Genomic DNA, 15,504 nt, shown 5'->3' with positions numbered 1-15,504 from the left:
GTTTTCATAAATTGTCGTAATGGCGTCTGTTTTCTGCAAACTCTGTTTCCAGCTGACACCAGGTGCCGATTCCCGCTAAGTGTCTATTAGCCAAAGTTGCATGTTTGGTTAACTGCAGGCTATAAAATGCTTCACACAGCAGCAGACTTTCTTCAGTCATAAATTGCTTGTCTAAATGTGCCCTTTGTGTGCTAGCATGGCAGGAGGTCATCAGTGAACCGCACTATAATGATGGGCATATAATTTAAATTATGGCTTCAGGAAGTTATATTTTTACGCTCCACAACTAAGTAGCACGTAGGTCAGTCTTTCAGTATTTATCTTCAAACATGTCAGAAATCTTTAGTCAGGCCCTAGTATTGGCTAGTGATAAAAAAAGTGCTTTGGCGCCACATGTAGACAACCAGTAAAGAATAAAGTACACGTGTAAGCCTGTCCGTAAATGCATCACGCTGCATTTGCGGTTCAAAAACAGGTTCGACAACTAAAGACGGTTTGATGTTTTATTCCCATGCACCACCCAGCTCCATTGTATTTTTGCTGAGTCAGGAAATCACAGACATTTTGAAATGGTCCAACATGTTTAACAACATCAGCTAGCAATGAATCCTCCTATGTCCATTTTATTTCAGTCTCGGTCATGCATGTGGACCAGAAGAGGGGCCGCATTACTGTAAAACGGTCTCCCTGACGTCGCTCGTAAATTGATAGCAGAACCTGGTGGAGCTGAGTCAACAAGGGGGAATGAAGAGAAGGAGGGGGGGGTGCATGGTCGTCCTCTGGACTGCTGGGAAGTTTACTAATCTTTCGGGAAGATCTCTGCTGCTGCAGAGTTTCGCTTCACAAAATTCAAATGTCGCTAGCAGTTGCAATGCTACACTCTGCCTTTAATTCAGCCATTCTTTAGCATACCACTAGAGGGAGCTGTAATGTTTTACCTTTTCTTCCTCTCTTTTCCCTCAAATGGTGTCTTCTGCCTTTAGGCTTGGGATTCGGCCAGTATTTTGGTGCTTGGCCAGAGCAGACCGGTTCGTTGGGTTCGACAAAAGCTACAGCGGTTTGTGAAGGCCGCACAAAAGCCGGGCCTCTTTTCAAGGGGCCACAAAGAAACTGAAGGAGGGTATTGTCGGGACGTTGCATGACATCAGCCCCGGACGGGCATGATGTATGCAGTATGCATAATGCACCTACATTATACGGACAGAAGTATGTAGACGAGACTTAATGAATTAATCAATCAGTGGGCTTAAGCCAATCGGAATTCTTCTGGCATTTGAGGTTTCCGATTCTGTGGGAAAAGTTTGGGGAAGGCACGTACAGCGGCCATAAAGGCGTGCTTGGATGAGTTGATGTGGAATAACTTGACCCCATCAAACATTTTAATGTTGTTTACCAATGGCTACTATGTCCAATGACTACTTTTAATATACGCACAAAGCAACGTGTGTTTTTTCGTTGGACTTTGAGGCCTCGCTTCTTTGTAAGTGAGCTCTAATGATAAATGGATTGTAAGTGTTTTGCGCGTGTGGCATGTTTGTGTTGGCCTTCACATTAGGCGATGTGTAAACATGTACAATGGCACACATGCAGCAGACTTCATTGCCAACTGAAGGACAAGCGCCACAAGAAGGAGTTTGTCCATTTATGTTCGAACACAGCAGCAGTGTTGTTGTCTGTACCCCCTGTTTTTGGGTCGGCCAGAAATCCGAGCGTTTTAAACCAGTTGATGTTTTTTATTTATTCAACACTAGAATGCAATACACACTTTACTTTTAGATTTTTAGGAAACTCTTGTGCCATAAAAAAAAGTGTACATACAGTGCAGGTGATGCAAATACTAGTTACCATGGAAACCACACACCATCCAACTGTGGCAAAGGAGAGATGAGAATAAGTTTGCAAACTTGAAGTGCCACAAAAACATTCCCACGTGATGATTGCCTTCGCTCCCTCCCCCTTCGCCTTCTTTTTCCTCCTCTTCCTCCTCCCTCTAGTCAGTGTGGCGCACAATAGCGTCAGAGTGTGCAAATACGCACACACTTCTTTTAGTTCGGTCTCGAGCACACTTTTTGGACACTTTTACGCGCCGCTCTTTTGGCTTCCAATGGGAATTAATTGCGCGGATTTTGCGTCGTTTCTCGGAACGCAGTGATTTGTATTTTGTTCCTTTTTGTTTGGGGAAAACTTTCGAGGCAAACATGCCGGAGAGAATCAGCATTTCGGACTTTGTGGTTTTGACCAATGAGGATCTGTCGTCACCGGCCACGTCCACTTTCCAGGCCAAAATGAGCGATTGTCGGAGCACAGTGTCGGCCGTGGAAGAGGTGAGTGTCCATGGGAGAGGTGTTTACCTGCGGCGTGCATTCTGTTGTACTTCCGTGCAATGCTCACCTTTAGACTAACCTACTTATTGCTGGTTTCGTTTTGCTGTATATCTACTCTGGTGTGCCGCACTGGGCTTATTTTTGGTGTTAAAAGGTGTATAGGTGTGGTATAAAATAAAATAAATGAATGCACTGTATGTGATTTACCTTGTATGTAACTATCATGTGATTGGTTCGTGGAGCAACATTCTTACAAACCAGATTGTTAAAATCAGATCTTGTCAATCAAATTTGTCTTTATTGTTTTCAAACCTGAATGCTAGGTTCACTGAATTGTCTTTATTGTTATGTTAAGGGTATTTTATATATATATATATATATATATATATATATATATATATATATATATATATAATTTATTTTATTTTTCATTGTAGTTTTTAAAAATTAACTGTCTGGTTAATCGACTATTTGAATTTCTATTCTTCCAACTATCGGAATCGGCCTCAAATCGGTCAAATCCCATTTGAAATGTTGATCACTGTTTGCAAACATGTTAGGTCGTTTTAATGGATGTGTAAATGGACACCCTGGAATTCATTGGCGAGTGGCGACCAATCCAGGGTCAACTGCAAACCTGAGAAATTGCATCATTGTTTATAATCAGCAAATTCTTAAATTGTTGGAGCAATAAAATTTGGATGGATGCATTGTATTTATACAGCCTTTTAGCTTGAAGACCTGTTTTTCCCCCCTTTGTTTGTTAGTCTAAATGCTGTTCTTCCGAAGCTTCTCAGCCAAAGGAAGAGAGGCAGGGGAGGCTTCCGTGAACTTTGCCATTAAGCAAATAATCCGCATCAGTTAGTCCTTCCTCTCCTATCTTGTGCAAAACAAGCAGTCGACTTTGAAAGATTCTGGGACATCTTTGCAGTCTTGATGAGTCAGCAAGAACATCACAGCATTATTGGAACCCATTTGGACATGATGAAATCTTTTTTTTTTTTCTTGCCAAGTCAGCAAGAACGTCACAGCATTATTGGAACCCATTTGAACATGATGAAATCTTTTTTTTTTTATTTGCAAAGCATATCAGTGTCTAAGACATGTCGATTAACGGTGAGGGGCTAACATGTGGACATGATTGTGGTTTGCAGTTTAGGCAATAGCTCCCCCCTTCTCCTGCCCCCAAGTGCACTTCTGGAGCTTGCATGTTAACCAACTTTGAGATGACGAATGTTTTTCATATAATGTATCATCGCTGTCATTTCCAGGAGATGTTTTGCTAGAATACTGTAGCGCAAGTTTTCACAAATACATCATCATGCCCCCAACATGGCAGTTGGTGATGAAATACTACACCTGCTTGTACATTTGCCCCAAGCCTCTTTCACACAGAGATCCTGCCAATTTTAATTACATTATTAACTTTCCTGATGATCTTTGGTCCTCCAAGTTATTTTTTACGTCGCATCATATAAATAATTGAATCAATTCAGAAAGTCAGGAAAAGTGCAGAAAGTGACGGAACACGCAATGAGTTGAAAAAAGCCGTCTGGCCACGTGTAAACACCAAATAGTCGTTTATCCTGTGCCACCAACACACTCCACTTTAATCACTTTCCCATTCTCTGAGTCACATCTCACAACATCCCACTCAGCCTTTTAATTAGCGGACCCACGCTTGAGGGTTAGCGGGGGAGATGGGAGTGAACGTCACCAAAAAGTGGGCGAGGGCGCCTAAACGGGACCGCCTAACAACACAGAGTCTCTGTTAGGTCTGAATTTCTGCCTCATTAAAGTTGTAAAGTCACGCCTTATGTCTGGATCAGCGGAAAAGTGTGTCTGTGTGAGGTCGAGTAAACAATTTTGTCATAAAAGTGAACACAAAATGGATGAATGGATTGTTTACATTTTCAATGCCAAGTTCAGAACATGACAACATGCAATCTTAGTTGACTCCTAATTTGTTGTGTTGTTTTGATAGTCCCTGGAGATGGATCACGCCACTCTACAAAAGATGAAGAAGATGATCAAAGCTATCTACAACTCGGGAATCAGTGAGTTTTCAAAATTTGCCGCCTCGCATTTAATTTCGTCACACCGTTTCGCGCTGGCTAGACTTTGCCAGTGTGCGGTGTGTCATCTGTTGATGTTGACACTGTGTCTGTCATTTTTTTTGTTGACTGGGTGTGAAGCAAAAAAAAAAAAAAGTTCATTCATAACCTCGAGTCGTGTCTGGAGACGTTTTGATTCATAGGAAAGAGACAGGAAATGAAACGTTTGACGTCATTTTGTGAAATTGTGGCAGATGGCCAACGTCAACACTATTTTCCAAACTGTCCATTGTGGTCAGTTTTATCAAATTAGCTTTTTCAAAATGAACATGGATGATGAATTCCTAGAAAAAACTCTGATTTTGCCCTCACCACTGTTTAAAAGCCTCTCTTGAATATTTCCAAAATGAGCAGTATTGTCTGGCTCACTATTTGGCAAGCGTATCTAAAAACATGCCCGCGTGTCTTACAGTCTGAATAAATGTTCCGAGACCAAGGTGCAAATAGCACGCGTGTTTTCCGTCAGCCGTCAGTAATTGTTGTGTGTGTGTGTGTGTCGTTGAGTAATGCATAGCTGCTCCGAGGAAGTGTACTCGTGACGTTCTCTAAACTTCCCATTCTAATCCAGAAGTGAGTGAGTCAGAGATCTGTTGCCCAGAATTCAGCAGAATAAATTGGAATTGTAGGAGAGGGTTTATCGTAAGCACCCGCCTTCCACCATTATGTTGTTTCTCTCTTTAATCACTCTCGATGGAAATCGTACATCAACACCATGAGTCAGCTGACCTACAAGCCATTCCTGGTTCACATCTGCAAAAACACACATATATGCCATCGAGTCTTCCCTTCCCGCTCGCCAGAACCTCAAAGAATTTGACTGCAAAGTTAAGTGTGTGTGTCAACAGATGAGCTGTAAAGATTCATTTCATGTGCACATTGTGTGATACTTTCACGCATGTCGTCTGTTTTCAATCTCGTAACCGCTTTGAGGTCACAAGAAAGAAAGGGCACAGAGAATGTCATTTTTTTCCACAAAATAATTCCCGAGTGTAGAGGACATATGAAAGTGTTTGTGTTTTGGCCTCACTTTTGAGTGCCCTAGTTTTCTCTCTTTTGCATGGCTCTGAATAACATCATGTTTATTCTCGTAGCTCACATGGAAGCTAAGGAGCAGTACACGGAGGTCCTGGAGAACCTGGGGAACAGCCACCTGAGCCAAGACAACAACGAGGTCTCCACGGGCTTCCTCAACCTGGCCGTCTTCACCCGAGAGGTCACCTCCCTGCTCAAAAATCTGGTGAGGAAAGAAGGAGGGGTGGAGGACATTAATTTGGGGCATTCTGGAGCACCGCCTTTTATTTTATTTTATTTAGTGCATGACCTCTTATGAACCTCCTTGTAACACACACACCCAGAGTTGAAAACTTGATATATGGTACTTGTGCTGCGCTCTGACACATTCCAGGTGCAGAACCTCAACAACATCATGGCCTTCCCTTTAGAAAATGTGCTGAAATCGGAGCTGCGCGACAGCAGATTGGTGAGTGAAAAGTCCCCTCGATAGTCTCCAAACGAGTGTTCAACCCGCTTACAGTTAAATTCGAATGAAAGAAGAGCACTCGAGGGTTAGGGAAGTCAGTGCGTGATCTTAATAACAAAAAAGAATAGTCGTTGAGTGATTGAAGACAATTGGGGGATAAAAATTTCAAGCAAATATAACCTGCTTATTGTTTGACTGTAACGGTCACCATGGTAGCAGACGAGAGTGACCTCAGCTAATGTCACTGATAGTTGGCGGAAGCCGGTTTAGCCAGATAGCAGACGAGTTAAGTGTTAGCTGAGCTACGATGACACTCCATGCAGTCATTTTTTTGAAACTTATTAATAAAGCTGTGCCTTCTCTGTGTTTTCTTCAGGAGCTGAAAAAACAAATGGAGAGGAGCTGGAAGGAGTACGACGTAAAAATGTAAACACCGTACACAGATTTATTCTAAAACACATAAATTAAAAACAGCCACTTTTTAAATCGTAACCAGGCTTACTTAGTAGACTATTTGTCATTTGAAGTATAAGTGCTAATGCTAATTTTTCCTAGCCCATCATTGTTTTGTTAAATAAATGTGTGTGGTTATTTCTTTATTCATGAAATTTTTTTCCAGATGTTTCACTTGTTTTTTCTGTTGAAATTTCCCTTTCATCCTTCATTACTTCCAACCACACTGACTTAAAAGTCACACTTGATTGATTCCATGCCTTACGTCATGTCATGCCTTAGAGCAAAACTGGAGAGGGAGCGTAAGGAGAAGAGCAAGCAGCTCATCCGAACGGAGGGATCGGACGGAGGAGAAGACATGGAGAGGGAGAGAAGGACTTTCCAGCTGCAGATGTGCGAGGTGAGTCGCCAGTACAAACAACACCTTGCACATACCTGAAACCATTTTTACCCGCAAAGACATGGGTGGCCTTCTAAAAACTTGTTTTATCGGAAAATTATGAGGGGGAGGCTGTTCCGGGGGGAGTCAGACCGGGATCCAGTTGGCTGAATTATTGTCATCCATTCGGAAGAGCCTTTTTCTGGTCCAACTGAATGCTGACAGAATTTTTTCACAATGCACAGCTGGACCTGAGTCTGCAGTTTCCAGTCTGATGTCAAAAAAACTCCAAAAGATCTGTTATGAGGTTCCTCAGGGTTCTATTCTAGGGCCTTTTTAATCCATCCATCTACTGTATCAATCTAGCCTAAAAAGTTCTTATCCAAACATTATTTCGTCCATGACATGTATTTTATATATATCTAATGTTTTTGGGGATCAACTTTCTGTCTGTCCTCCACCTTCTATTCCTGATTGACAACAATTGAGGAGGCGGTTCAGTTGGAAAGTGGAATTTCCACTTGTTGCAAGCTGCTCCACCCAAGTCTCTGCGCGCCTGTCATCTCTCCCAAACACAGCAGAATAACGTCATTACTTGCACCCAGTGGAAAAACATGCACACTGTCATCATCTGTTTTATTTGCACAATCTCAATCAAATTTCTGTGATTTGCTGAATCATCAATCAAAATGTCAACAGTAAAAAAATATAGGGGACATTGTTGTGTATTTCCAGTACCTTTTGAAGATCGAGGAACTGAAGGTCCGTCAAGGCCCGGATCTCCTACAGAGCCTCATAAAGTTCTTCCAGGCCCAGCTCAGGTTGGCCATTTTCGCTTGCTGCTGTACTTTCCACCTATCAACAGGGTGTCACATACGGGGGCGGGAGTGACGGAACAACTCGTCTAGTGTCCGTCTTGGCCTGAAATTCTTTTTCTGCTGTTGGTTAACCATCTTGCAAAATGGACCCGTACCAGCGGTTTGAAGCGGACTGCTTGAGCGTGTGATGTTATTTGGACGCCATGAGTCAGCCTTTCTTCTCCCCCCCCCCCCCCCCCCCTCCCTCCTCTGCTCTCAGTTTCTTTCAAGACGGTTTGAAAGCAGCAGAGAATCTTGCTCCTTTTGTGGAGAAACTGGCGTCTTCAGTTCACACGGTAATAAACAGTTGCTTTGTGCCTGTCCTTTTTTTTTTTACTCTCTAAAATGTTGAAGAAAGAAATGGATTGTAATGTTGGAAGTGTTTTTAGAAAAATAAAAACAGCTTGATGTAAAGCAAGCTGAATTTAAAATGAAGTACAAATGAGAAAAGGGAGGAGCTAAGTTTAGCCTGGGTCGTTACAGAGAGTCTTCGCGAGCATTATGAACCGCATTTTGAATCTCAAACTACCCGCAACAAGCAAAAACAACTGCAAGCACAAGCCGAGATTGTTATTGGAAGACATATTTCCCCCGTCAGCATAAGGTGAACGCCAAAGATTCCGTCAAACTTTCCCTTCAAACTCTCCTGGCTTGTTCCGCTCTGCTCAGACCTGCCCTGGAAAGGTGGGCAGAAAAAAAAAATCCGTTGAGATGTTTTTCTGGTTTGGCCTTCAATTCAAGTTCACATTTGTTTTGATGGAAGTCATAAAAATCAAATTTAGATCAGCTGTTAAAGATGGCTAACACACCCATCATTTCTTTTGATGATCTTTTCTGATGTTTTTGATTTTAACGGTAGGTTCGGCTCGACCAGGACGAGGAAGTCAAACAGCTCACCCAACTGAGGGATTCTCTCCGTTTGCTCCTGCAAGTGGACGGCAAAGAGGTAAATCTTGAAACGTTAGCGGCACGTGCAACATGGTGTCATCATTTCTTTCTCCTGCCAGGAATATCTAAATAGGAAGAACTCGGGTAACGGCTACAGCATCCATCAGCCGCAAGGCAACAAGCAGTACGGGACGGAGAAGTCGGGATTTTTGCTCAAAAAGAGTGACGGGTGAGTAAAATCTGAGAGATGCTAGAAATGAAGGAACAAGAAGGGGGTAGGTAGTCATGATGATGGGGGGAGGGTAAAGAGGGTCTCGTACTTGCCCCCCCTCCCTTCCCTCCAGCTGGTTTCCATTACCCTGACATGAAGATTCAAACAGGGGCCCCTCCTCTAAATTTAAGTGGTTTTGTTGAGTGGACCCAGCTTTTGGACACAAACAGAAAACTTACGTACACTTAGAGAACATGCATGTTGTCCCATGTGTATGAAACGGGGGAGGGTTAAAAAGGGCTTGGCAGAAATACTCATCACTGCCATTATTTTTCTTCAAAAGGATCAGAAAAGTGTGGCAGAAGAGGAAATGTGGAGTCAAATTTGGCTGTCTAACCATCTCTCACAGCACGGTAAGGGCCATAAATAAAATGTGGCGAACGCAAAAAACAAGCAGTGGTGAACCTGCAGTGGTGAACCTCTTTATTCATAGCACCACATAATAACAATAATAATATATTTTTCAAATGTGTGTGTTTTCAGATCAACCGACCACCGGCCAAACTCAACCTCCTGACCTGTCAGGTGCGACCGAACCCGGAGGACCGCAAAGTCTTTGACCTGGTTACTCGTGAGTTTTATCTATGGCCCTTAACCCTGACTTCTTTAGTATTCTTGAAAATATTTCCATTTTTGCCATGAAAGAATAGCAAAAAGTGTCCTAAAAAAAGAGTGATAAATGTTTTTTTTCTAAATTTAATTTAGCTCTTATACTGTTATGGTATTTTAGTATATTTTGTTATTCTCTTTAATTATTATTATTATTGTATTTTTATTACATTTTAATTTTGTACTGTTGAATGAGAATATTTGTTCTACTTTTTTCTCAATGTTATTTTTTAACGACACTATCTTTTAAAAGTCATATAAGTACAATGTCATTCTGAGTCAGCCTCTTTTTAGTGAACTATTAAACTTACTTTCACTTTCACTTCTCGCCAGAAGTTGGCTCAGCTTTTCCAGTTAAACTATCCAACCGTCACTTTTTGAAAACAATGTCACCTTTGTCATTGCCACTTGTTTTCCCCAGATAACCGGACATACCATTTCCAGACAGAAGATGAGCAGGAATGTGTGATGTAAGAATTAGATTTCCTTATCTCCTTCTCATTGTGCTGCAGGTCAGCACATGTCATGCTCTGTTAATATTCACCTTAGGTGTGTGCATCTAGGTCGACTATATGAATAAAATAAAATTTATTTTCCATTTCATTAGATAGTACAGCTGTACCTAATAAAGTGCATCCAGGGTGTCATCAGATTTGGACAACAATAGTGGAAAACTAAAGGACATTGTAAAAGGAAGGAAAGCGCCATTAATAAGATCATTTTTAATCCAGATGGTCTTGGGTGGGAATTCCCTCTGTGCCTATCATGCAAGAAAGCTTTGTGTGTTTTCATGTGGAAATGGGGAAAAGTACACAATGGACAACTGGATAATTATTTTCATGTTTTACGGCACGTGTCACACTCATTGTCTAAAAATCGTGTTGGTCATTTGGTCAGCTGGATGTCGGTGCTGCAGAACAGCAAAGAGGAGGCCCTGAACACGGCGCTTGGAGGAGACCAGCTCCACCTCCAGGATAGCGGCCTGCAGGAACTTTCCAGAGCCGTCATCGGAGAGCTTCGTCACATGCCCGGCAACGAGGCGTGCGCCGACTGCGGAGCGCCAGGTCACAAGACTTTTAATTTAAATGATTGAACATGAATGGCATACAAAAAAGTCTGATTTGTTTCATAATATGGGTTCTTATGTCGATTGACTTTTGACTCTCATAGATCCAACATGGCTGTCCACTAATCTCGGCATCCTGACCTGCATCGAATGCTCGGGGATCCACAGAGAACTGGGTGTCCACTACTCCAGGATCCAATCACTGACGTTGGACCTGCTGAGCACCTCCGAGTTACTGGTACCAATATCATGCACTAGAGACAATAGACATTTGCACAATAGAAAAAAAACGACAAAAATAGAACGCAAGCTCACACGTGCTATGATGACTTCTTCTCGCCACATTGCACAATAGAAATAAATGTGCAGAAACGATCCATGTCATATAAATATGTTCGCCGTCCGCCATGGAAATAAACAGTACCACTAGAAATAGTCCACAGAAAAAAAAAATTCACGTGTGCTATGATTATGCTATCACTTTTGTCATCAGTAATGACTGATAACTGCCGCAACAGACATAAACACAACAACTGGTAATGTCGTTAAGGAAATTTAAATCGATGGTTCCTCTTGCTGCAATGGAAATAAATACTTCAACTAGAAATAACCCGCAGTCAAAAAAAAGTCCTAGGCATGCTCCATCATGCTCAGGCAATCATCCGCTTTCTTCCAGACTCTATTAAAATCATTTTGATTCAAAGAGCGCTTTAAAAAAAATTGCGGGTGAAGCAAGGTGATGAACACAAATAAAACAGACAGGTGGACAAAAACAATAAAACAGTAAAAAAAACTGAAACACTTTGAAAAGGGCTCTAGTATTGTGCCTTGTTGAACGCCAAAGAATTAAAATAGGTTTTAAAAACAACTTATGAGCACTGGAAGGTGATTCCATAATTTTTACATGTGTGTAATAATTCACAATGTAGCATTTGTGTGTTTGTGTGACAGCTGGCAGTTAGCATTGGCAACACAAGATTCAACGACATCATGGAGGCGGGTCTTCCGAATGACGCTGTCAAACCTTTACCACAGAGCGACATGTGAGTCCGGTTTCTTATTTAAAATACCATCAAATCCTAAATATTGAATTTAAAGGCGCTCTTCCAGGAATGCCAGAAAGGAATACATTGTGGCCAAATACGCCGAGCGGCGCTACGTCCTGCGTCGGGAGAACACGGAACCCGGCCAGCTGTACGACGCTGTGAAAACTCGGGACATGACGTCGCTGCTGCAGCTCTTCGCCGAGGGGGCGGACCTCGCCAAACCGCTCTCGGTGACTGATGGGCAGGTGAGGACCGTTGACGCAAGTGCAAAAATAGACGAATAAGTGACTGTGATGTCATTGGATACATTTCTGGAGAACATTAAAAGGAGTTTCTGTTTAGTGTTAACCGAGTGGGCGTTAAACTGGGTGACTTTGTTTGTACTGGTTGGACGTGGTTTGTTTTTTCAGCTTTGAAGCCGGAGCTGGTGTCTCCGGAGAGTGAAGGAGACAAGCTGGTTGAATTACACGCATGCTCTCCGTTGCTTTGTTTTGATTTTATCTTCTTGTCGTCTTGCATTAATCTGTACGGTGTTTTCAGATGTTTATGTTTTGCCCTTCTAATGTGTCTTCATGTTTTCCGGTGAAGGCTCTGAAAGAAACCGCTCTTCATCTGGCCGTGCGTCTGGAAGAAAGAAGCTCTTTGGCCATTGTGGACTTCTTGTGCCAGAACAGGTCAGACATAAACACAGAAGGTGGGAGGGGACGTGCAAATGGGATTACCAATATCATGAAAATCCCGATTGTCCCGATAGCAACTGCTTGGAGAAGAGGACGACGGAAGGCAACACGGCTTTGCACTACAGCGCCCTCTATCACAAACCCGAATCACTCAAGTTGTTGCTCAAAGCCAAGGCCACTCTTCATATAGGTACCACCTACTCCATCTCGTTATACATTTGGACAATTATTGTGAATATTTATAATTGTTGTGTTTAGTGAACTCCGCGGGAGAGACGGCCATTGATATCGCCAGGAGGCTGCAGCACACGCAATGTGTTGAGCTGGTGAGATTTCCAAACGTTACTTTCAGATGGCCAGTTAAGACTTATATTTTTTTAAATTGTGATTTCTGTGTTTGTGTGAAAAGTTGGAGCTGGCCCACAATGGAAAGTTCAACTCTCAGATACACGTGGAGTTCATGTGGGACACTCAAGCTCAGGAGATCTACGACAGCGAGGACGACCTGGACGAGAGGGTAAATATCTTGCTATGCTGAGCTGCGCCAAGGCACACATTTTACACGAGTTTTTTTTTTTTTTTTTTTGCAGGTGAGCCCCGTACCCAAGAACCGCTCTCCGGTGTCGTCTAATGGAAGCGCCGGAGTCCGTTGGAGTGTGATGAGCGGGAACACGGGCAGCAGACCTTGTCAGACCTATGAGAACCTGGAGTTCCTCTACAGAAATTCACTGGTCAACGGCGCCCCCTCTGGCGTAGAAGTGCCACCGCCGTTGCCTGTTAAATCCACCCCGAAAGGTAAAAACTATGTTGTCATGGTAACCAAGGAGTCTCAGCATTACAACCTATGGCGCTTGGTCAATAGCTTCCATTTTCTTCTTCTATTTAGGTCGCTCTGACCCACAGCTGTCGGTCTCAATGCCGGATGTGAGTCTTCAAATTCCCAGAAGAGCCTCCAACCCTTCCGCCAGCACTCCTGGCTCGCAAGCCAGACAGAGCCCCCCTTCGCCCGCCGTGGAGAATCAGGCCCCGGCTGGAAAAGCTAGCAAGGGAAGCAAGTCTCAGAGACATTCCGGGGAAGTTCAAGTCGGCACTGCTTATGCTTCTCAAAGCACCACCACATCCTCCCAGAACCACATTGGGCCTGTTAGGTAAATTTAAGTTTCGCTTTTTTGTTTTTTGCTGTCCATAAATGTGATTTTTAGTTGTGTGTTGCTTCTTTGACTATTAATTTTTCAGATCTTTTTTGTCTTATCCATCCAACATAAATAATGTATATCTGCAAATATATGCATGTGACTGAAATCCAACTTCCTTCCAGTTCTGAGAAGACCACATCTTATCGGCGCACCAGCAGCGGAGGAGGCAACCAAGGCAAATGTGCCGTTTTGTCTCCTACCAGCAACCAAGAGGAGCCGTATTGTACTCTGGGGGGGAATTGCGCCGGGCTCGGCCAGGTACCCATTGCCCCGACTTCTTCTCCTGGCGTCACCCCCGCCCTGCGACCACGACGGAATGCCATGGTATGTACCACTTGCTGTGGCACCCCCCTCTGGGGTAGCTGATGATGACACTTGACCAATTGTCATTTTAGGTTCACCCTAGAATTTCACCTAAAACCAAATACCCCCACAATTTATTTTCCAAAGGTGTCTTCTACAAAGGATTATCTCATTCTATTCTTTTTGACCATCAGGTTTCGGGCAGCAGGCACCCCCAGAAGCGAGTCAAGGCTATAGTAGATGGTAGACCCACCAATTCAGAGCAGCTGACCTTTTTTAAAGATGAGACCATTGTGGTCACGGTCTCTACTGACCCCCACTGGTGGGTAAGTGCAACTACCATCTCTTATTTTATTTATTTTATTAAGGTTATGTTTTGGTTGTTTGTTTATACTTCCTACTTGGCTTTTAATATTTTCGCTGGGTATACATAAGGTGAATATTTAATGCATTATTTTGAACTTTTTTATTTATTTATTTATTCCTGTTTCAACAGGTAGGTTACATAGAAGGGGACTCGTCCAGAAGTGGGACCTTCCCTGTTAACTACGTCCAAAAAGTGGCAGATGAAATACGTCTGCGAAAGACAAACTGAACCAGCATCGGATGCTCGATGGCTTTTTTTTACATTTCGGTGACCAAGTGGACTTGTATGCTGTTTTCCAACATGGATTTACTCAAACTGGAACACGGTGAGCAAATTCAGGACATTACCCGCTAGAGGACTACACAAAGGGATTTGAAATTGCAGACAAGGAATATAAAACTTTTAAAAAATGACCTTCTCCAACCTTATGAACTTTTCTCAGTTTTCTAAAATGTTTTTATTAACAAATAGGGATGACATTAGCCATACACAAACCTTTCCTTACATTCCGAGCCAATCAATTTTAAAAATGCACTTTAATCTCACATGGAAAATCTCCTTGGAAATTGTCACCATCCAGTGTAAATTACTTGCTATATCAGTGATTAGTGAACAAAGTTCCTGAAAGTGTGTGTGCATCATGGACACACAATTGCACTTATTGTACATATTGTAAATAGCTATTGGTATGAAGGAATTTTTTTTAATACTTTCATATCCCCCAAAAAAATTTAATCCATGTAATGTGGATTACTGTACATACTATCTGATGTGTATATATGTCTAAAATGTGTGTGTACGTAAAATGTGTATTTTCCTCCGACGTCCACAATATTTGTCTGTTTATTATTGTGCTCAAATTGACATTTATTGTCGATCGTGCACAATTAATGTGTCTAAAGGGTTTAATAGCTCCACGCTGGACGCTTTATTAGGTACGCCTTCACACAGTAGGAGTTGATAGCCATCATGTATCAGACGCAAGTAGAGCAGAAGCGCTAAAAAAGAACAAAGCTGCTAAGTGCTTCTGTTCGCTCCATACAAGCAAAAATCGATTCAATTATTCAGTGCGGCCCGCGCTAGCTGCACGCATTCCAAACATAAAGTGCTGCTTCTTTTCCTATGAGCGTTGCGTAACGCATGGTACGTTTGAATAAAATAAACACACTGCTGTCCATTGCCTCTGACCACATTGTGCACTGCCTCTAAGCCCTGGATGGATTTTGGGCGCTAATGTGTGCACAACACATTGTGCTAATCCGCGAAAAGCAAACAATGAATACATCTCTGGGTTTATTTAAATGCATGTATTATTAGTGGCTCGGTTTAAAAGCCAGCTGTGTAAAATGAAAACAGAAAAGAGAATATTCAGAGACGTGCCCTTAATGCTTCCATCAAGAGAGCAACAGGGAAAACATTTAGCTTAATGGAAGTCTGTAAATCCCGCCGTGAAAATAATGAGTGCTAAGTT

The 15,504-nt window shown here is 42.5% G+C and overlaps 1 protein-coding gene across 1 annotated transcript; it reads left to right on the top strand.

The window, feature by feature from the left end:
* Nucleotides 1-1,994: 1,994 nt before the first annotated feature.
* Nucleotides 1,995-14,856, top strand: asap3 (ArfGAP with SH3 domain, ankyrin repeat and PH domain 3). Its single transcript, XM_088400828.1, has 26 exons — nucleotides 1,995-2,324; nucleotides 4,309-4,381; nucleotides 5,530-5,675; nucleotides 5,844-5,918; nucleotides 6,295-6,344; nucleotides 6,654-6,771; nucleotides 7,486-7,571; nucleotides 7,828-7,903; nucleotides 8,467-8,553; nucleotides 8,615-8,724; nucleotides 9,050-9,119; nucleotides 9,250-9,337; nucleotides 9,797-9,845; nucleotides 10,273-10,439; nucleotides 10,546-10,679; nucleotides 11,393-11,484; nucleotides 11,552-11,732; nucleotides 12,076-12,161; nucleotides 12,242-12,357; nucleotides 12,426-12,493; nucleotides 12,577-12,684; nucleotides 12,758-12,962; nucleotides 13,054-13,315; nucleotides 13,486-13,687; nucleotides 13,861-13,992; nucleotides 14,163-14,856. The coding sequence occupies exons 1-26, from the start codon at nucleotides 2,199-2,201 to the stop codon at nucleotides 14,259-14,261; spliced, it is 3,006 nt and encodes a 1,001-aa protein (XP_088256954.1). The 5' UTR covers nucleotides 1,995-2,198; the 3' UTR covers nucleotides 14,262-14,856.
* Nucleotides 14,857-15,504: the final 648 nt, after the last annotated feature.

Source organism: Syngnathus floridae, chromosome 16 (assembly GCF_059516105.1).
Source record: "Syngnathus floridae isolate MCC-2025c chromosome 16, RoL_Sflo_1.0, whole genome shotgun sequence".
In the NCBI taxonomy this organism is placed as follows: Eukaryota; Metazoa; Chordata; class Actinopteri; order Syngnathiformes; family Syngnathidae; genus Syngnathus; species Syngnathus floridae.
Note: the sequence above shows the minus strand (reverse complement) of the source record. Positions and strands in the feature narration are given on the sequence as shown.

What these genes read in the sequence shown, in the direction of transcription:
- asap3 (XM_088400828.1), top strand. Translation starts at nt 2,199, where the DNA reads ATGCCGGAGAGAATCAGCATTTCGGACTTTGTGGTTTTGACCAATGAG. An exon ending in TCCAGCTGCAGATGTGCGAG is followed by an intron (nt 6,772 to 7,485) that starts GTGAGTCGCCAG and finishes GTGTATTTCCAG; the next exon opens with TACCTTTTGAAGATCGAGGA. An exon ending in GATGAGCAGGAATGTGTGAT is followed by an intron (nt 9,846 to 10,272) that starts GTAAGAATTAGA and finishes TCATTTGGTCAG; the next exon opens with CTGGATGTCGGTGCTGCAGA.